Source organism: Caretta caretta, chromosome 2 (assembly GCF_965140235.1).
Source record: "Caretta caretta isolate rCarCar2 chromosome 2, rCarCar1.hap1, whole genome shotgun sequence".
Lineage (NCBI taxonomy): Eukaryota > Metazoa > Chordata > Testudines > Cheloniidae > Caretta > Caretta caretta.
Genome location: NC_134207.1, coordinates 66,707,114 through 66,730,346, shown reverse-complemented (window position 1 = coordinate 66,730,346; position 23,233 = coordinate 66,707,114). Strand labels below are relative to the sequence as shown.

Here is a 23,233-nt window from a genome sequence, read left to right as displayed (position 1 = left end):
TGTAACATATATATGGTTGTTTACAAAAGATATACACATTTTTTGTTGTTACTCTCTCACCCTCGTTATGTAAGTTGCTTGTCTTCTTAGGCCCTAATCCTGCAAGACAAACTGTATGGGCCAACCCTCATTCCATTGTGGAGTCCTAGGCTGAAAGTTCTTCAGTTGTATGGACGCTGTCTTCCTGAATGTGAATTGTGTTAACCTAGTGGAGGCACTACTGGAACACAAATAATGCTTCATAATAACAAACAATTCTGTGCTCTTTAATTGAGCAAAACTCTCATTGACTTTGATCAGAGTTTTGCTTGATTGAAGACCATAGAATTGGGTCTTGTAATATTATTATCATAATTTGTATAAAAAACACTAGTCTTGGGGCCATATCTAATTCAGTTGCAAGAGGAAACTATATAAAAGAGCATATTCTCGGGCATTTAGAATTACCTTTATACCTTGAAGGTACATCCTCCTTAGTGATCTATTTCCAGTCTTTATGAAGCAAACATATACACAGGACCATCCAATAGTGTTGGTAGCTCTAACCACGTGTTTTAGAGAAGCATGGAGCTGAACAGGCATAGAGAGTCAAATATACTTTCTATCTAAGACAGATGGTTCCTCAAGGTCAGAGGAAGAGAACAGCAATACAACACTGTGAACACTTTGGCTAGACTAAGGACGAATAAACATCTTCAGAGACTGTTCTGTGTCGAAGGCACTGGCCTGGTACTGATTGGGCTCTAATTCCAGGCTCTGCCCCAGAGTTCCTATGTGACCTTGGACAAGTCACTTTGGCTCCAGTCCAGCAAAGTTTGTGCACATGAATAGTCTGACACAGGTGGTACTATTTGTGCTGAAATGTAAGCCTATGCTTAAGTGCTTTGCTGGATCAGAGCCTTAATCCTGCTATGCCTCAGTTCTCCCATCTGTAAAACAGGGGCAATAATTCTTCCTCTTCTGCAACCTTTGTTTGTCATGTCTATGCCGGGCTTCATTGAAGTTATCTGCTCTCCTCAAATTAACTCCTCTTGCGTCAGCCTACCTCAGGTGAACGTGCTCACAACAAACAACTCCAAAAGAAGCTCAAACAACACTCAAGCTGCACAGAGTGTTTGGATTACAGCACAGAGTCTCCAATGCATTTCTGCCCTCAGCATCAGCAGCCCTTGAGCTTTGACCCACATTCCCTGATGGGTCAGCTAGCTCAAGTTTAAAGGCCTACTTAACTGGAGCAAGAGAATTTTGTGTGTGGACAAGAGCTCGGTTATGGGCCCCACTTGAGTTATACCTCACGCTAATACTGCAGTGAAGACATGCCTTTAAATTGTAAGCTCTTCGGGGGCAGGGACTGTCTCTTACTCTGTATGTACAGCACCTGGCAAAATGGGGCACTGATCTTGGCTAAGGCTTTGTAGAGTTATTATAATACAAATGATAATTTACATTGTTGAGCACATATACACCAAAGCAAAAGATAATTTAAGAATCCCAGAACTACTCAAAATGAAGGGCCAATAAATGATGATCATATCCAAAATGTAAACAATAATTATTTCAGCCTTTTCATGTAAAGTAAGAACCCTAGAAATATATATCTGCATAATATAGGAAGACAGCCTCATATTAGGCCTGTAGTAAATATTTGTGCATTATTTATGGAAGTCCTTAACACACAATGATGAAATAAAAAGTGTTCAGAAAATGAGTGCTCAGAGGTCTAATTAAACAATGCTGAATGTTTTTCATTGTAATGCTCAAGAGAAAATCACCAACTGTTTTGCAACATGCCTAGAATTTTAAATTTCATTTTCTTGTGCCAGACTGAAATAAAAATAGGGAACTTGATAAAGATTAATTTGGTGTCAGAAGGGACATTTGCTCTTTAATTAGATTTCTGTAGCCTTAGCTGTTTTGTTGCACCACTACAGCAAGTCCTAAAAAGCCTGCAGCAGAACTAAACAGTGATCCTCATCTCCACACTTTACTGGGAACTAATTTCATTTCCTGCCTGTCTGGAGAGGCATTTTCAACAGGCATCAATGTTTTTGTCTTCACAACTGATTTATTCATCAATCTCAATGTGATTTTTTTAAACCTTTAAATTACATCCAAATCCTAAAGCATCTGTTTATTACACAAGGAAATTGAAAATCTGTCTGTGTGATATCATACAAAGATTTTTCCTTAAGGTTATAAAGGAAGCTGACAGATATTAATGATTTTTTTTTCTCTTGACCTCATTCGAAGACATAGTGTAACAAGAAGGGGAAGAAATCTGGACAAATACAGCAGGCCCATGAGTTTATTTTATAAAATATGTAGTAGAAAAAATGAGACTATTATTTCTGGCAGGCTAGGCAATCACATTGCAGTATACATTTATTTTCTTTAAAAAAACAACCACCAAAGGTATACGGAAATGAGCCGTTATTGAAAGAAAAACCCACAGTGTACATTAATCTTCTGCCTTTTTTCTATATATACTATATGGATTCCTGCATCCATGGGTATTAGACAGTAAAAGCCTTGTTTTAGCTGCCCCTGCAAGTGTACAAAGGTGGGACAGAGGTAATAAAGAGCCTTCCTCCACTTTGTGCCCCGCTGCAGGACCAGTCACCATCAGGAGGCGGAGGAGGAAAGCACGTGCTAGATATGCTGGACTAATTCCAGTAGCCATGCTAGGCTAGCCTTCCCAGTGAGGTCAAGGAGTGGCTGGGAGACAACGAGACCATGTCCCCATCCTTCTCTGCACAAGCCAACAGAGTTCAGCAAGCTTGGGAGTGGGAAGTTAACGGGAGGGAGCACCAATGTGTACAGAGGGAGGGCGGGGGTGAATACCCTTTCAAACAGCAAACAGACTCCTACTTAAACATGGGTTTCCCCTGAACCTCAGAGGAATTTTGGTTGATTCAGCCAGAATTCTTCACAATGCCCAAGTGAAGCCAATGGCTTAAAGCTGATATCTGATCCACGGGACACAAGTAATTTTTCTGATTATGGGCCAAATGTTGCCCTCCCTAAATAAGTGAAAAACCCTATGAGCTTCATTGGGAGTTTTCTCTGTAACGACTGCAGAATTTGCTCCAGCAGGCCAAATTTTACTCTTAGAACTGACAGTCTCAGTAGTCTCATGGATCAGCCCCTCCCCCTCCCCCTCTCCTGCCCACTGGTGGGCCCACCGATCAGCGACTCCCCCTCCCTCCAAGTGCCTCCCACTCACTGCGATCAGCTGTTCAGCAGTTTGCAGGAGGTGTTGGGGGGTGGGGGAGGAGCAGGGGCAGGAAGAGGCAGGGGGAGGGGGAACAGGGTGGGGCAGGAGTGGGAAAAGGCGGGGCGGGAGGATGGGCACAGGAAGAGGCGGGGCAGGGGTGGAATGGGGGCCGGAAACTGGTCAAGTCAGTGCCTCTGTAATCATGTATGATAGTGAAAAACCAGCAGTGTTTCTGTAAAAGGAAAATCATGCCTCTCTAATCTACTAGAATTCTTTGAGTATGTCAACAGCTGATAAAGGAGAATGTGTTAAATAATGTATTTGTACTTTGAATAAACCTTTGACAAAGTTCCTCACCAGAAAGAATAAGGAAACTCTGGCAAGTCATGGGGTGAGAAGTAAAGCACTGTCAAAGAACAAAAGTTAAGAGTAGGAATAAATGGTCAAGTTTCAAACAGCAAAAGGTTACCAAAGGAGCACCTCCAGGATCTGCACTATGATTAGTGTTGTTTAATATATTTATTAATAATCTGGAAAAAAGGAGTGAAGTATGAGGTGGTCTGCTTTGCAGATGACAACAATTATTTAGGTTAGTCAAGACTAGAGAAGACTGTGAAGAACTTCTAAGAGATCTATCAGTGCTTGATGTACAGGCAATGTGGTAATAGATGAAATTCACTTTGACCTATGCAAGTTACAAGACATTAGAAGGGATCATTTGAATTACTTGTACATATTAATGGGTTCTAAATTAACTGGAACTGCTCAGGAAAAAAAGCTGACCATCCGTATGGACAGCTGAATGTAAACACATGTTCACTCTGCAGTGTTGTGGTGAAAAAAGCAAAAAATAAATAAAAAATGTTAGGATGTATAAAGACTGGGATAGAAAATACTGAAAATATTATAGTCATTCCTACATCAATGGCATGGTCTCACCTGGACTACTGTGTTCAGTTCTAGTCACCCCATCCCTACTATGATATAGCAGAAATAGAATGGCTTTAGGGAAGCACAATGAAAATAATCAGGGCAATAAAACAGCTCTATATGAGGAGAAACTGAAAAGACTGGGACTATTTAGTTCAGAGTGAAGATGAATAAGAGGAGGTAGAACAATAATGGACGCTATACAGGAGTTAACTCAGGCAGAGCTATTCACTCACTCATAATATTAGAATGAGAGAACTTTCAATGAAATGCAAATACAACAAATTAAAAATTGATAAAGGATTTTGTTTTTCCAATAGTGCAAAACAAACCCATAGAATGCTTTTGTACAAGATATCGTTGCAACTAAGAGTTTAAAATAAATACATAAATAAAAAGCAGATATTTTTGTATGGATAATGAGCGCACGCACAGTTGTATTAGGTAAGATAAAAACATTAAGCATATCAACTTCCAGTGTTTCATGTCAAAAAGCCAACCACTAATTCTAGGGCATTAGGAAAATATTTTCCTTATGGCCAGGTAATTCCACAATATTCCACTGTGAGGTTACTCTTAAATTCCTCGGAAGCATCTATTACTAGTTATTGTCAGAGACAAGACAGTGGACTGGATACCACTGGTCTGATCTGGTATGGCAATCCTTATGTTTCTAGTACAGCTACAGATCAACAATTCTTAATGATACATTTATTTTTAAACAATTGTATTCTTTTAAATTAATTTAAAATTATTTTAAAAGAATAAAATTTGTAAATATAGTAAATTAATTATGTAATTAAACTATATTTAACGTTCTGGTACGACAAGTTGTCTATCTGTTCTTAACAATGTACTTAAACATATAAATGAATGTTAAACAAACATTACAAAATAAAGTCCACTGTATAGACTTTGCAGAGTCTCAGGCAGTTTGTAGCCTTCACATACAAAATGGCACCATAAGATGTATGGACTCAACCCCACCCGTGCTTCATGATATTTAGAGGGGAAATGTAGCCATTTTCCTAAGATCAGCAGCACAGCCTTTCAACAGGTAATAAGTACCTGTCACCATAAATGAAACTCAGAAACCTCTCTGAAAATGCATGTTAGGAATCAGGCCTGCAGAAGAGCTAGTCTCTAGGCAACCCACAACAGCAGTTGGCCTGCCGTGGGTTGCCTGATTGGTTACACCACCAGATTGGCTGGAAGGACCAGCAGACTGACTCTTAAGTCAGCAAGCTGTAGCAGATCACTGGCTGCTCAATGCTCACACCCATCACTGTGAGGAGTGGGCTGAGAGTGTGCCTTGATTCTCTGGAGACCATCAGCATTCTTGTGCACAACACCCCAGCCATATCAGTTTTACCTGGCATTGGAATCCATGCAAGTCCCCTAGACTCGCACAAACTTCTCCAACGCACAGAAGTACCAGCGTTGGATATTAGGTCGATGCTTATATTGAGGGGATCCCAGCCATCTTGTTTTGATGTGTCCGGCACAGACTTGGGCGGTGCTGAGGCTGGAAAATACTCGGCTCCCAGCCCCAAAGAGCTGATCTGTGCTGGTTTGGCCTTCCCCTCCCCTGGTAGTCCCCAGCACCCACGGGCCACAGTCGGCAGAGCAGGACCATCAAGCCAGTTTTTGATCTGCTCCAAATACATCTACTGATTCAGCTACCAGCAAGCCCCAAGATTCACCAAGAGGCTCTAGTTTACTTGTGGGCCGTGGGTAGCTATATGGACCTGAACTTTGCTGAGGTCTATGCAATCCCACCATACACAAGAATTCTCCAGATCTGGTTGAGACTGCTGATTGGTCCCTTCTCTCCTTGGGAGACAAGACCTGCCAGTGATAGTTGTCACTCTCTGGGGTCATCAGGAATTTGGGCTAATCTGGGCCCCCCCATGCTCCAGCATCATAGGTTTGCCCTGGCTTACTATCCAATACCTCCAGATTCGCTGATGGAAGGAGACACTACTCTTTAGTTCTTGATATTGCTGGCAGTCCTGCCTCCCAGGGTCCAAGAACTGGACTGGTACGCTGTACATGTGACAATGAAAACCTCAGAGAGCAAGCCACCAGGACCCTAAGGGCCACTCACAGTCCTGCCTCAGCAGAGATCCTACACGAATACTGTGACTTCGTTAATGTTCTTCACAAGGGAAAGGCAGACATTCCGCCCCCGCATCAGAATTATGACTCCCTCAATTACCTCCAACCTGGAGCCGAGATCCCATTAAGTCAAATACATACCAGAACTTCAGACCTTCCCCATGTATTTGCAGGAGAACCTACAGAAGGGTTTCATCCATCCATCCACATCTCTAGCAAGTGCCCCAATCTTTTTTGCCAAGAAATATGGATGACTGATTGTGGCCTTATATCGATTATGGAGCCTCAACAAAGTGACCATATGAAACTGCTCACGGCTCCCCCTCATAAGCAAACTCAGACTGACTACATGCAGCTCACATTTTCATTAAGCTAGACCTGAACAGGCCTATAACCTGGTGTTTGTGTGCAAGGGAGACAAATGGAAGACTGCCTTTCACACTCAATATGGTCACTATGAATATTTGGTCATGCCGTTCAGCTCATGCAATGCTCCAGCAACTTTTCAACACTTTATGAACAATATATTTTAGGATATACCGGACCAATCTGCCATTAGTTTCCTTGACAACTCTCATTTCTTCTGAGGACCAGGTTCTTCAGGACATGGGCGGTGTTCTTGAAAGACTATGCCAGAATCATCTATTTATCAAGTGGAAGAAACATGTATCTGACTGGGACATCCTTGAATTTCTCGGGTATATTATCTCATCCAACGGACTGGCAATGGAATCCCACAAAGTGGCAGTCAGCATGGAGTGGGCGTCTCTGAAGGATGCACACAGAATCCAATACTTCTTGGCTTTCGTTAATTTCTACCGACGATTTATCCCAAGATTCTCTATGTTGGCTGCTCTGTTCACAGCCCTACTGCGGAAGGGAATGCAATTTGTATGATCCTCAGAAGTTCAGGCTGCTTTTGACAATCTGAAGCAGAGATTCATCAACAGCTCCCATTTGCATCCACCCAGATCCTGCCACACTGTTTATGGTGGAGGCAGATGCTTCAAACATTGCGCTAGGGACAGTTCTAGCCCAATCTGATGCTCCCAAAGAGTGGCTTCACCCATGCACATTTTACTCACAGAAACTCACTCCTGCTGAGGGGAATTATGACACCCTGGACAAATAACTGCTGGCCATCAAAATGGACTTCGAAGAATGGAGCCACCTTCTGGAGGAGGATAGATTCCTTGTCCAAGTTCTCACAGATCATAAAAACGTGGAATACCTTAAGATGGCCAGGCACCTGAAAATAGCAGCAGTCATGCTGGTCCCTCTTCTTCACACAATTCAAGTTTGTGGTCACCTACCATTCTGGGACAAACAGGAAGACAGATGCATTGTTGTTGAAGGATGAGAACTTTGAGCCTGGCAAAGAAACTAGGTCCACAATCCTCGAGCCCTCAAACTTCATTTCTTCCATCATAGCCTCCAACCTGATAACCTCTCTCCATTCATAGTTGCCATCCAAATCCATCAAGCCTTAGACCAAGAGCAGTACCAGACTTCTGCCGCATTCATGTTCCAGGACAGGATCTGGTATCATGAAGGATGCATATATGTACCTGAAGGGTCTACTCAGCTTTGAGTCCTACAACTCTGCCATGATGCTCCCGTGGAGGGCCGCTCTGGCTGTTCCAAGACGTAAGACCTAGTGTCTGGGAGCTTTTGGTGATAAGCAGTGTGTGTCTTATTCCTTATGTAGTCTTCTGTGATATTTTGCACCCAGACCAAGACAACCTGTTCAAGACCACTGGGTCTCCTCCAAACCTTACCCACTCTGCCCCGGGTTTGGGCTATCATTCCATGGAATTACCACCCTCCCAAGGCCACACCACAATTCTAGTGGTGATCAACCGCTTAACCAAGATGGCACACTTTGTTGAATACCGGGCGCTTCCCTCTGCTCAGGAAACAGCCCACCTGTTTGTGAACAACATCTTTCATCTCCATGGCTTGCCTATTAGTATGGTATCTCTCTGGGGAACACAGTTTATTTCCTGCTTCTGGTGGGAATTCCCATGCCACCTGAGTATAAACATGGCCTAACCTCTATGGCCTAGCATGCAAGCAACAATGGTCAGGCTCAGGAAGACAATTAGATCCTAGAACAGAACCTATGCTACTTTTTAAACTATCATCAAGATGACTGGCTCTCTTTGATCCCTCATGCTGAGTTTATCTAAAATAATGCCACCAACACTTCCACAAAGCAGACCCTTCTTTGCTAATTATGGTCTTCATCCTCGCATTCATCCACAGATCCCCTTGACATTGTTTGTGCCCATTGTCATTGAACTCACTGCCCACATCTAGTAGGTATACTAAGAACTCCAGAAGTAGTTAGAAGTCTCCAAGAAAACTTACAAATGGTATGTGAAGTGGTCCCACCAGCCAACACCTGGCTGGTAGGGGATAAGGTTTGGTTGTCCACTCAGAACCTGCGATCGATTCACCCCTCTGCAAAGCTAGACCAGCAGTAACTAGGACCCTTCTAGATCACTAAACAGATTAACCCTGCTACATTTAGGATACAGCTACCAGATTCCCTCCAGTTCACCCCATCTACCACATCTTTCTTCAAAAACCCTTGGTCAAGAATCCCTTCCTATTTCATTCTACTCCCTACACCCCCGCCTATAACTATCCACATCCAAGAAGAATATGTTGTTCAGAATTTTCTAGAATTTCGCTGGGTCCGAGGAAAACTATAATATCTAATTCAATAATGCCTACTACAACCACTAGGTTAGACTGCCCATGTCCCAGGTGCCTGACAACACATTTGGTATCTTTGATAGAAAAGTCAGATTCCTTGAATGAGAAATATGGGTAAAGGATTCCCATTCCTATTTCAGGATATCATATTTTACACTGCTTTTTTAATTTTGTGGGGAGTAGGCAAAAAGGGTCACATAATTTTTTATCATATTGTATGTTATGTCAGGAAAGCGAAAGGTACAGTATAACACAGATCTACTTATGGACTTCAGGATGCCTATTTTCTACAGTGTATGTTGTGCACCAGGCTAGAAATGGCACTGCACAACATATGTAATATGTCGTAGCGAGCAGCATTTGTTTTAAGTGGCAGTTCTTTCACACTGTTGAAATACATACAGCATGCTACAAGAAGTGGTAGTCCCACTTTTTTCTTTCCTTCTGGGTAATGTTCAACATGATGTAATGGAAGCTACTCAAGTCACATTTTATTTAATATACTTTGTTATATGTAATTTTTGAATAATGCACCATGGAACAGTGTTTCGATTTATGTGATGATGATGACGATCATGGCATGGTGCCAATAACTAGATATGCTATTTAAAACCATCCAACTCCTGCATTGCACCTTCTATTAAGTATACTTGTATTATCCATTGAATAATCACGGCCAGATTTTTAAACCTGGATTCATAAATTGTGCCCACAAGCTTCGTGCACACAAGGCATTTGTATGAACAAATTGGGTATTTCAGAAACCTGAAAGGGCATAAAAAAAGAACAGAAAACATTGAGCATGAAACTCAATGATGGGCCTGATTTTCTATTGCCCCGCACCTTGCCTAGCCATTTATAACAAGTGGGTGTAAAATACACCATTCAAACTTGGTAGGATTTTACACCCACTTTACAATGGTGCAAATGATTATAAAAGGTGCCATGGAAAATCAGGCTCAATTACATCTAAATCTTGACAGGTCTCAGAGAAGCAGCCGTGGTAGTCTGTATTTGCAAAAAGAACAGGAGGACTTGTGGCACCTTAGAGACAAACACATTTATTTGAGCATGAGCTTTCGTGAGCTACAGCTCACAGCTGTAGCTCACAAAAGCTTATGCTCAAATAAATTTGCTAGTCTCTAAGGTGCCGCAAGTCCTCCTTTACTTTTATCTAAATCGTGCGATCTCAAGATACACACCCCCTTATTCCCCTACCCAAAATTGTCAATTCTGGGCTATTTTTTAGAAAATAAAACTTTATTTACTGAGAGCCAGATCCTCTGTAAATTATTTAACGTCAGTGAAGTTACACTGCTTTACATCACTGGAGGATTGGGACCTGAAAGTCCATATCATGAGGTTTCCAGTATGTAGTGAGGCCATAATCAATCAGACTCCCACTGAAATTCAATGGGAATTTGTTAGAGCAGGGACTGAGTACAAAAATGAATAAAACTTTAATATGAACATCAGGAACTGGTCCCTTATTTCCAGTATCTTACTTTATAAACTGTGTCTTTAAATCAAAATTTTTGGAACCTTAACATTTCATCTGTTCATTAGGTTATTTTCTACCTCACAGGCTGATTTCACTGAGTAACGGTAATATTTTTTGTAAAAGAAACTCCCTTTCCTATGGGAGAGATGGAATTTTAATGTTCAGGAGCCAATCTTCAGGGGCACTTGGTTAACTTTACTCACATGAGTTGTCCTGGTGCAGCCCATGGAACTAGCCATATGAATAAAGTTGCTCACGTGCTCAAGTAGCTGCAGGACTGGGAGCTGGGACTTCAGTACTGGAATGCTGCAAAATTAAAGCTAAACCATGAATCAAAAAAACCTACATTCACTACTGGAAGACCAGTTTTACGGATTCAAATGAAACTGTTCCCCAAACAGCTTGAAAGCTCATGATTTAGAACTTACTTGCTGCATTGTAGGTGAATGTAAAGCAGACTGGACCTGCATTGGGAGTTGGTTTCCAATGGATTGCTGCATTGTGATTGGCTGGTGTTGCTGTATGTTGAGATGCTGGTGGAGAGGTGGGCTAATCTGAAGCGGTGGAGGTGGAGACACAGCCATGTTTGCTATGGAAACAGTCACTGGCATTTGGTTGTTGGGCTTGGGTGCGATATTCCTGGGGATATTAGCATGCATGGCAGTTATGTGTGGATTCATTCCAGGTTGTTGGTGATAATGGGAGCTTAGGTACAGTGCGGAATGAGCCTGTGTGGGCCCATGGAACACTGACTGTTTTGAATTAATCATCTGAGGCGGTTGGGACGCCTTAACATCAACAGGTTCACTGTAGCTCTGTTGAAAAAACAAAACAAACAAACAAACAATCTTTAGAGACAGATAAAAGCTGTTTTTCTGAGATCTATTTACTGCACAAACGAACCTCCGCATCGTTTCAGGCCTGAAATGTTTCAAAATACCTTAGTGTTCTGCAATAATAGTCTGAAGCACAGTGCAGCAGTAACTTTCCCGTAGAATACTGGAGAATTTTGTTCTATAACAAATACCCATGTTCTCTGCTCGTTATATGAAAAATTCCTTTATGACAGCACTCATTTCAGCAGCATACATCAGTCATGGAGATGTCCATGGAGATGCTACTTAAAATGTCCTTACAGTGGAGACTGGTTATTACTCTTAAATAAATAGAAATAAAGTTAACTCTTACACACCACACAGATTTTTCTTCACTCCTGTAAATACAGCCCCTCTGCTTCCTGACTTGACACTTTGATATTGCAAAACTTGGAAGTGATGTTACTGACATGGTAAGCTACTCAGCAAATGAAAACATGGATCCAAATCTGCAAACCTTACTCACATAAGCAGTCATTACTTCTGTTATTAGTCCCCTTAAATTCAATAGGACCACTCATGTGAAGAAGGATTATTTGTGAGAGGTAATAAGGCAATAAGTGAATAGAGCACTGGACTGGGACTCAGGAGACTGGGTTCTGTTTCCATTCCTGGCTCTGCTAGTGACCTGCTGGGTGACCTTAGGCACTTCCCTGCTCAGTGCCTCAATTTGCACATCTGTAAAATGGGGATAATGATACTGACCTCATTAGTAAAGCGCTTTGATATCTACTGATGAAAGCACTAGATAAGAGGCAGGTATTATCATGAAGGGTGGCAGGACTGGGCACTACGGTTGTGTCACTGAATCAAACTAAAATTCCAGTGTATTTTTTAAATATTCTGTGTTAGGATTATATCCATGTCCACATCAACTGTGTTTTGTAGTTTCTGAGTTTGAAAATATTATAGGCATATTGAATAATTAATTTTTAAGCAGAACCCCCTCAATGAATCCAATGAAGGAGTTCTGCTTAAAAACTGATAGTACTATTTGGCCTATGTGTGATAACATGCAAACAAGAAAATTATCTCAATTGGCCCTGAATAATACAGCACCAAAATAAACTAACTTAGAAAATAAATAGACCTTTTCAAAATAATTGAGGAGTTTGTCTTGGTTTCTTGAAGCAGTTATTATTAAATATTTTCAATAATAAATAGTTCCAATGTTTATAAGTTGTTACTCTGAATTTCTATTAAATTTGTTCTGTTCCCCATGCACTCAGTTTCTTAGAACTTCCAATTGAGTTGTAAACTAGACGTGTTCAAGTAAATGCCAAAAAGAGTTAAAGATTAACCACCCAGTGCTTATGTGTGGGTACCTGAATAATAACTTAGCAGTTAAGGAAAGGTTGTACAGTATTTATAACGAGTGAAAGGTGAAACATGCTGGAAAAAATGGTAAATGTTCCTCTGGAAAAAGAAGTCACTGTGTCAAAACACAGGCTGGAAGACACATACATACCATTATCCTACCAATGCCATGTCATGTTTATTTAGTTTACAAGTCAAAATAAGTTTCATGTTACTTCAGCATCAGCTGAGTCTGTGAAAGTCTATTTGTATGCTTTCTGATGTATGTGCCATCACCAACAATCAACTAATATGCACATTACAGAAACTGGTTCATTATCTGTGATGCTATACAATGAAAAAGATTATAACTTCATTTTCCCAAGCCAAGTTGCAGTACCGAGGCAGCAAAACTTATTTTCTCCAGTAAACTAAGGAAAATGAAATAAAAATGCAAATCTCTCTCTCTCTCTCTCTCTCTCTCTCTCCATGTACAATATGCACTACACACACCCACATATACAGATTAAGATACAGACAAATGCACACATATACAAAATGCAACATGATACCTCATAGCTTATGCAAAATCCTTCCCAGTTTTACCAACAGCACATGCATAGCAGCAGGGCAGGATAGCAAAAGTAGTGAGGACTGGCTAACAGGCCTGTCAAAGCCTCATAGATCCAAAAGGCTCTGCTGACTGAAGGGCCTGGACAGGGCCCTCCTGGTGAATATACTGTGTTCCTCACATACTAGAAGGAGTAATGCTGTGTCTTTTTTGGAAAAACAATAAGGTCTTCTCAGGCTACATATTTTCCAGCCCCCTGTGTTGTCAGGATGTTTCCTTGATAGGGTGACCATATGTCCCATTTTGGCTGGGACAGACTTTTTTAAGCCCTGTCCCTGATGTCCTGACTTTTTTGGCAAAACTGGGCATTTATCCTGTTTGCTTTTGCCAAATGAGTTGGCAAGAGCAAACAGGACAAATGCCCAGTTTTGAAAACAAAGTGGGGCGTATGTACGGAAGAATGTTGGGGTATGTGAGTGGCAACATTGTGGGGAGGGAGACAGGAGCCTGTCCCTCCAATCAGGGAGCAATGGGGTAACATGTGCTCACTCTGCAACCCAATTAGAGGGCAGTGCAGTCAAGGCCCTAATTCAAACTCTTCTCTGTCCAGGCCATGGAGCCGCAACTCGCGGGAACCAGGTCCTACCGGGCAACCCGACTGATAAATGCCTGACTGGGTTCCACAGCACTGGCTTGTGCTGAAGCACCGAGTGTGGCATGGTCCCCCACCCCCGCCACAGCCTCCCAAGCGGTCTCCACAGCTCCCACCCTGGCTTCATATCCTCGCCACCCATCGTCCTTCAGGGCTGGTCCCCGGAGCCCTTTCCAGGCCTCCCCGCAACCCAACCGGCTTCTTTCCCTCCCCAGTCTGCCTCCAGTTGCCTGCTTCTGCCACATCCTGGCAGAGATGCCATTTAGGTAGGGCGGTGGGGGACACCTGCCTCACCGGAGTTTTGCACCGTTGTCCGGGAGTGACCTCCTCCTGGTCCCACATCACTTGCTCCTTTCTCCCCTCCCCTCACTGGCTGGGAATCGCCCCCTCCAATAACAAAGTCTAAAATGGACCTGCATCCCAGCCTTCCCACACCTCCTCAGGGCTGCTCTCTGGAGTCTCCTCGATTCCCCCCCACTACCCAGAGCCTCCTTCCTGCCCCTCTGCTATCCCAACCCCCAAAGGGGCATCACACTGCTAACTGGATCATAATCCAATAGCTTCACCTCCTGGCTCCGAGCCCAAAAGTATTCACATTTGCACTCTCACATCCTGCTTTGCTGCCCAGATCCCAGCCCAACCCATTCCTCTCCCCCCTTCCTCGCTCCAATCTCTGCTACTTGCCTCAATTGGGGGTGCAGAGGAACATTTGCGGGGGTGCAGGGGATGAGCGGCGATGCCAGGTGGCTTGGGCCAGCCCCGTGTGTCCTGTTTTCAGGCTACGGAAATATAGTCACCCTCCCTGGCCCTCCTCACTGCTCTCCTGCATTTCCTTAGAGCAAGGACAGGATTTCTCCCAGTGTTTCTGAGGTCAGATAGACTGAATAACCCCTCTTGAAGAATAGCGGTCAAATAGCTCTTTTGGATTCCACCCTTCTAAGGATTTTTCCATTATGATATTTTTCTGTGTATATACAGCCAAAGATTCTGTCATACTCCTCTTTAAATAAGGAGACATACTGAGCCAAATTCATTACTGGTGTAACTCCACTGCTTTTAATGCACTTATATAAAGGATGAATTTGGCCCATTATAATAAATTAATTTACAGGATACTAGATCCTGTGGATCAAATAAGCAGGTGCAACTCCCATTTCAGTTACTGGTAGTTGCATGGTCTGATGCTGGGGATGAATATCACTTTTTTTTACTTCCCAGAAGAGTGTCTGCCAGTTGATCAAAAAGGATTTGCTCTGATTGTCTCAAGCCAGCAGTAATTCTGCTATATATTTTTCACAATATTCTGATGCAATTCTCAACACTCCAGCCCCAGACTAAGCAAGTATTTTACAGTGACTAAGAATGCTTTAAATCATATGTGATTTGAAGTCCCAAAGTGTCCAATATTATTGTAAAAGACATACATATTATCAGTTATTGGGAATCTGGATAAACAAACCCACTAAGTATAATTCCCCAGCATACTATGCTTTCAGCCTTTCCTAAGGTTAGGGAAGAAACCTTTTCTTTTGTAAGCAGCACTGGAGCTAATGAGATAGGTGATGCCAAAAATGTTACAGGCTTTGCATATATGCCTTTATTATCTATTACATACAAAGATGTGAGTATACAGCACAGGCCATATTCTGCCCTCCCAGGCACACATAGCGCTTGCACTGATTTAATTGACTGCACTGATTTTCAACTGGAGTTGTACCTGTGTAACTGACAGCAGAATCTGTTCCTACATAAGGACACTACATCACTACATGTTACTGATAAAATATGAAGAATGAAAGAGGGGATCTGACTGGTTGACAGAGCCACCAGCTGTTCAGGTATCAGGCATAACTTTGCAGACCAAAAGGTGTTAGCCAATCTGCCACTGGAAAAGTCATTCTGCTTATCTAAGGAAAATAGTACAGGAAAACATATTAAAGATCCCTATTCACTTGTTTAATTAGACTTTAGAGCATAGAAAAACATGGAAGACAAATATATTCATCCCCAGGGTTCAGCACTAAGGTACCAACATAAATTTATGACCATAGTCACCAGCTAATTTTTATGCCTGATGCTACAGGTGTACAATTCTAGACCTTCTGCTCCCTACACAGCTCTCTACCACCTGAGCTAAAGGAGAATCTGTTTTAGATCTAGGAGTGGTAGGACTTAAAGGCTCTGTAGATTAGTTGCTAGAGGATGATAGAATCTCATATACAGTCTATCAGGTAGGGAGCACATACACATTCACCAGTACCTTACTGGATTGCAGATTAGTACATTAGTTTTTCACACCAGTGCCTATGCCTTCCAGTGCCTCCTGCTCACTATTGAGTTTAATTCGAAGTCCTGGTCCTAATCTTTTAAAATCTTAATAGGCTAAGACCAGGATATCTTAGGAATTGCCTCTCCATATGTAAGCCTCCAACACTGCTGCATGCAGAGTAAACCTATCAGAACATGGAGGGAAGCAGTTTTTGTGTCAAGTCTGAAGATATGGAACACCATCCGAAAAGATGTATGCCTGTCTTCTGGGCTCAATGCAAAACTCAGCCTTTTCACAAGAGCCTACTATGACAGAACACCTTCCCCTACCCCCATATTCACACCTTACATGCTATTGTAATAATCTTTGTTCAAAAAATGCCTTGAATATCTAAAACTCATAGTTTTCTGGTCACTATTGTCCTGATAAAGTAAGTGTGGCAACACTGTATGTGAAGTTATAAGATTCCCCTGTATGGTGTTATTAACACATGTTTCATAACCCACAGCTCTGCTCAAACAGAGGCTGGCAAACAGGTCTGTCCTAAACAAAGAGATGTGTGCTCTGCTTAATTTTTCTTTAAGCAGTAAACAGAACCATCAAGCAGGAAGGGAAGACAAAGGAAGTTTAAACAAGTGAAAACAACCGCAGGGAACATCCTTCCATATACACTCTTTGTCTCCTGATATCTAGCTGGACATGTTTTTCAAGAAGGGGGCTGAAACTATAAAAAGGAGGGACAAACACCCCACTGCATCCCCCCTCACATCCATCATATTCACTGTACCTGAAGAGACAAAGGAAGCTTGGATTTGATTGGACTTGGGGGAGGGGTCCTGATCTGAGAGTTTGGTCTGTAATGCTGCTGGGGCATGAGATGAGAAACTTTGCTTGAATCTAATATAGTTTAAGTTAGGCATTAATGAGTGGTTTATTGTTCTTGTTACCAGTTCTGATTTTTATGCTTCATTACTTGTACTCACTTAAAATCTATCTCTCTGTAGTTAATAAAGTGCCTTTTTCTAATCCAGGGTGTTCAAGTTGAAGTATTGGGTGACTCCATTTGGGGCAACAAGTTCCTTAAAGGAATAACAGACTCAGTATATCTGTACTGTCCAGAAGAGGGCTGGGGGAAAATCTGAGACTGGGAGTGTATTGGGGTCACCCTGTGGTAAACTTTAAGGCTGGCAAGAGCTAAGGTGTGGCTGGCTGGCTAAAGCACACAAATAGGCATAGCTGGGAGTGACTGACTTACACACTGGAGGCTGTTTGTGAGACGGAAGCCATTGTAAAGGGTACACCAGGTTAGAGGGCAGGGGTGACCCAGCTACACATGAGCCTGGATTGTACCCTGGTATGTCACACCTAGAACAAAAGCCCAGAGGAACAAAGAGAAAGGGAAGAAAATGGGCCATGTAGAAAGAAAGGAAGAGCAGGGGAGTGAGAAAGGAAAAGAAGCAAATAAAATAATAAACACTTTTAAGTATAAGCAACCAAATACCAGGAGTATGAGAGTATAGCCCACTTTTGCCATTCTTATTTTACTGAATATATTGGTGATTTGTTGATACACAGTTTGAGGCACTTTATAAATGAGAGAGATAATTTAGATAATAGACCCTCAGTCCCTTTATCTTTCCCCACATGTCCCTCACCAATCCTGCTGCTCTCCTCTCCTGCTCTTGAGAAAAGCGTGGCTTCCCTTTCACATTCCAAGCTCCACTGTTCAGTGCCACAACTCCTCATGCCTGCCTCTAACCTAAAGCCAACCATCAGCACACCTTGTCTCCTCACACAGAACTACTCTGAGAAACATGATGGTTCCTACCCGCCCCAGACCTGACCTCACAGTGCAGTACACTGACCTCCTCCCTGATGATCCTTATTCAGAGAGTCACACCATGAATGTGCGGTGGATGGAGACAGGCTATGCCAACAAACCAGACAGGCAAAGGAGGGGATCCCATCAGAGGAAAGGTCATACTGGAATTTGTTCCACCGTAGAGTCCTCCCTGAGTCCAGCTCCCAATGGCCAGAAACTCAGCTAACAATAGATATTCTGATCAATACAATGGTCCCACAGATACTAGCTGTCACGCAGGTGACATCCACCAGGCAATCTGATAGATTCATTAGGGTTAGGATTTTCTTCTTCAGTTTGAATTAGTATAGACTATGGCTCCTCAAATCTGTAGCTGGTTTTTGAAACTATCACTTGTAAATCTTAGTAGGCAACCAGCAACTGAAATATGTAAGTGAGAGTTTTTATTCTCATTCTGAGTTGTTTCTGCTTTCTGGCTATTGGTGGCTTTTCTGAGTGACTTAAAATAAAGCAAGGGTAAGTTTTTCATATGGCAGCATTCTACAGGTCTGATCCAGAGCCCACTGAAGTTAATAGAAAGTTTCCTGCTAACTTCAATGGGCCAAAACTTTTATCCTACTAATAATGAGTTGATTTTCCATCTTTGTTTCCAAGAAAGCAAAACAGGAACTGGTCAAGTGAAGCTGAGATCAGTTTCAGCTGATGAGTGATGGTCCTCACTTGTGCTTCCTTAGAAGTGTAAGTAGAAAATTTAAAATTAATTACACATTATTATTTTTTTTGCCCTTTCAAGCCTTGTTTCTGCAGATAGTATGTTGGAAAAGCTGCCATACACAATCACATGGGCATGCATCACACACACTCACCCAGTTGCTGAAAAAAACTGTGGAACATATTTGTTGTTATTTGCAACATTTTAAATGACCAAATTATATATATTTGAATTAAATTAATAAATACTTTTACAGTAACATTATTAAAAACTCAAAACTCAAACATGATAAAAAAACTCAACTTTTTCCAAGAGATACCCACACAGTTACCACCATCATTCTACATGCAGAGAAACACTGTGGTAATTCCGAGATCTCTGTGTGATTACTGGCAAAATTGCCAATGACCTTTTAAGAAAACTGTCAAAGATGAAGACACATTTGCAGAGCCACATTTCTGTTCACAATCAGGGACAAAGGAATTTTATCTTAAACTAAAATTATATGCTGCATTTTTTATTACATTTATTCAGATAGCAGATACAAAATACCCCAAAATGTGGCCAATACACTCACCAAGAATCAATGGTGTCCTGCTGGATCAGAATGTTTATTTTTAATTTTAGAACAGTTCTTTTTCACAATCAGCAGCATTAACAGTAACAGATCTGGTGTTTTGTGGTATGAGGAAAATGTCTAAAGGGTCCTAAACCTTCTGAATGGAGTACTGTAAATTGAGTGGTATCTAGCCTAGCTAGGGCCAGTATCATCAGAAATATTTCTTTATTAATGTGAGCAATTAGACTTCACCACACAATCGACTTTGAATAATAAACTTGCGGAATTGCTGAATGTTCATACATAAATGTTTCTGGTACCTTTGGCCATCACCAGCATCTATAAAATAAGTGATCGAAGATCTACAGGGTCAGGGTCTGATTCTCATTAACACTAATGCTACTTTATACTACTCTGGCAATGTAAACGGTTTATAAATGGGTGTAAATATACTCCTACTTTCCCTTTACTCTGCCAGAATGGTGTAACACAGCCTTAGTGTCAATGAGAATCAGGACCTCAGAGTTTGGGTTCTGTTTGGATCAGCACTGTAAAATCTGGAAGAGCAAAACTTTTATGTGAACATTTCAGAACATCAAAATGTTATAGGTTTTGGATGAAGGTTATCAATACATGAGGTTTCTTATTTTATTAATTCCAAATCACATATATTATACAAATTTATTGTACCACATGTGGCAGGTTCAAAAGTCTTTAGACACATCATTGATACCTGAGTACAAGATGGGCCAGCTATTGGTTGTCATATACGGTTAGTCAATGTGGTTCCTGAGGAGAACATTTTAAAATCTGAAGATACATTTTGTTATCATCTATGGGGGATTATTATGGATTCGTTAAGGCCATGTAGGTAGAGATGGATGTTTTGTGAATGTAGCTTGAATAAATATGCTGAAGGACATGTGACTTTAATTTGATACCAGTGTCATTATTCCCCAATTGAGAGGCATAGGGAGGCTCTAAAAATGCATTTCCAATAACCTTATACCAACCATTCAATCCCAATCACTTTAGAAACAAACAAGAGCCTTCTCAAAATCAAAAATATGTCAAACTAATGTGATCTCAAAATTTCTGCCATTTTGGGCTTCAGTCTTGTGAGAACATCTCTAAGTCTTGGCACCGCTGAAAGGGAAGCCTCACATATATTTGGCCTCAAACTTTAGTCTGAACGTAATCTGAATTTCACCATCTCTGTCCATCTCTCACTATTTAAAGTCTGTGAGAGATCCTTAGCTGGTGTAAATCAGCACAGCTCCCTTGGCTTTAAAGCAGCTATGCCAATATACACCAGCTGAGAATCTGTTTCTATTTTGTTACTGCATGTTTTAGTAAATGTAGAACTTTCTAGTGCCAACACTTGGTGGGAAATGAGGAGAATAGGATTCTTACTACTGTATATTAAAAATTCTAGTGAAATGGAAACTAACTTAAATTCTTGTTTTACTGTTTGATGTAATTATTTCAAGTTAATTTAAGTTAAGTTGAAACATTGTGTAATGGTAAATTGTAACATTAAGTGATAGACTTCCAGCAGAAGCATCAAAAGGAATATGCATACGGAAGGCAAGCTGCCACCTGGAACTCCTTGGCAGAGCAATTATTGCACTGCCCTTAAGAAGGTGCAGCATTTGGTCTCCTTAGTCATTGACTGACTCAGTTCTGCCATGGCCATGACACCTCACTACCACCTCCCCCCCCATTCACCCTCACAGAGGTGCAATGCACCATCTATCCTTTACGCTTCGCCTTTAGTTCATATATGTTTTGGATGATGTTGTTAACTTTATGGACTGCCACCACAATGAGACCTCTGAACTAGAAAAGGATGGTGGATTCAGTGTATTAAAGGTTAGGCTGAACTGTAATACGAGTGAGTTCTCACAATGAAGTTATGCCTAACAGTTTTAATAATTGCTTAGAAATTTCCTTAGGTCTTTAGGATTTGTGGCTCTATAGGTGAAGAGGTTGAGTGAGATTATTCTTTGGCTATCTGCATTTACTGGACATTTTTGCTTCAAACAATGTTTTTAGGATTAGAAATTTCTTCTCTGACAGTTTGTGGATCCTTGAAGGGACATGACAACTGGTTTGTGAAAAATACATACATAAACAACTCTGAAAATACCCAGTCAGTCAACAGGTAAGTCTGATATAGGATATACAGCTACATGCATGGTTTCAATAGTAATATATGGTTTTTGTTACATGGTTCCTCAAACATTTTTGATATCACAATAATCACAAAAGCAAAGATAGTGTGTCACAGAAACCTGAAATACCTACTGTTTATAGCCTTACATTACGATTTTCCTAGGTAGGGGAAAACTGATGTTTAATGGATAAAAAAGGAAGCTGCAAATTAATGTAACTGCTTATTATATTTTTCTGCTAAGGCAACAGTGCTAGTGATCCTGTAGGAGTTTAGCAGCTTAAAAAAAATGTTAATGCTTCAGACAGAGCTGCATTTTAGGCTTGCTCCTTATGAGGAGAAAGCCACTATTACTGTTTTGTAACGGTATCCCCTGAAAATAGCCTAAACTAATCTTTAAAACTTCCAAAATGTCTGCATGGACTAAGTACTTCTGAAAAGTAATTCCAGACAGTGGCTGGGAGTTCTGTTAGGGGCGGTCTGAGCCTGCCATACAATCAAAGGGACAATGTTGTCCCACATTCATTATCTTCAAAAAATTTGCATTATTTCTAACACTCTAAGAGTGTCAAATGTGGTTGATAATGATGCTATTTGAGGGCACAAATCTGACCTAGCTATGCCATCATAGCTTTGAAAAATTACCTTTTTTCCTACTTGAGGATAGATACAAGCCATAGTTGTTAAGTATGCCTACAGAAAATATTTATATATGTATATATAAATAAATATTTAACATATAAAGCAAAAATCCTACTGCCAGCCAGCATACACAAAAAAGCCAGGGTAAGCGATAAAAAGTGCTTGTTTTTTAAAAAGTCAAATTGCAATCACAGCATTTTAAGTAATGTTATACAAATTGCTATATACTGTAGGTTGCATTTCTGAGCCTGAACAGTACTAAAAGTTGCAACTAAGGACAAATGTAAAGACACTTGTTTAGAATGCAAAGGCTTAGTCAGTATTATAAACAATATGGCAATCTGCATAGCATTACACATAATGCTTTGTAATGTGATTTTGATTTTACATATTGATTTCCACACACATGAACAGGCTTGACTATAGCCCTATTAATTTCAATTTTTATAAAAATAAAAGAAAAATGTTGAGAAAACATCTAGCAAATACATTGATAGAGTTTAATGGAGATTAATGCATAGCTATGACATTAAATCCATACAATCAGATGTTCACCTTACCGGGTGTTAACCCTATTTAAAAAAATATTACAGGCAAGGCTGATGACACAGCCTATTGTTAAAGTTGCCTGACATGTCCAATTATAAGACCTTGCTTTCAGTTGCTTATTACTTGGCTAAACTTAAATCTTGTGGGTTGACATTTTACAAGCCAGGTGTTTGCCTCAACTGATTTTTGGGGGGCAAATTTTTCAGGCTCCTACATGTGACGTGACTGAGCAGTTATCATCCCCACAGAACAGTGAAGCATGCTTCCTCCGGAGGTGAAGCCAGACTTCTGGCATTTCCTAACTTTTGCGTGTTTGCCTTTGCAACCGTAATAACATTGTTTTAATGTAGTTTTTGTATGTGTAAAATAGAATAGATTTTAACACAGAGAGTTTATATTCTGTTTCAAATAGATGGAATTCACATGGCGAATCTTAATATATCACCTATCCAGTTTGTAATTACATGCTTATTTAAAGTCTCATCACACCTAAATGCTTAAAGTTAAGCAGATGCTTAAGTCCCACTAAGGCCAATGGGACAACAAGCACATAATTAAGTGCTTTCTTGACTAGGGATGGGCTTAAACATCTGTCCAAGTGCTTTCCTACACTGAATTAGAGCCTCAGA

The 23,233-nt window shown here is 41.0% G+C and overlaps 1 protein-coding gene across 5 annotated transcripts in view; it reads right to left on the bottom strand.

Annotated features, from left to right (window-relative positions):
- Positions 1–23,233, bottom strand: part of TOX (thymocyte selection associated high mobility group box) — a 276,879-nt gene that overhangs the window by 5,247 nt on the left and 248,399 nt on the right. For all 5 annotated transcript variants that reach the window (XM_048840750.2, XM_048840746.2, XM_048840747.2 and 2 more), the window contains one exon: positions 10,913–11,299. In XM_048840750.2, coding sequence (XP_048696707.1) covers positions 10,913–11,299 — 387 coding nt within the window. The remainder of the gene's footprint in view (positions 1–10,912; positions 11,300–23,233) is intronic.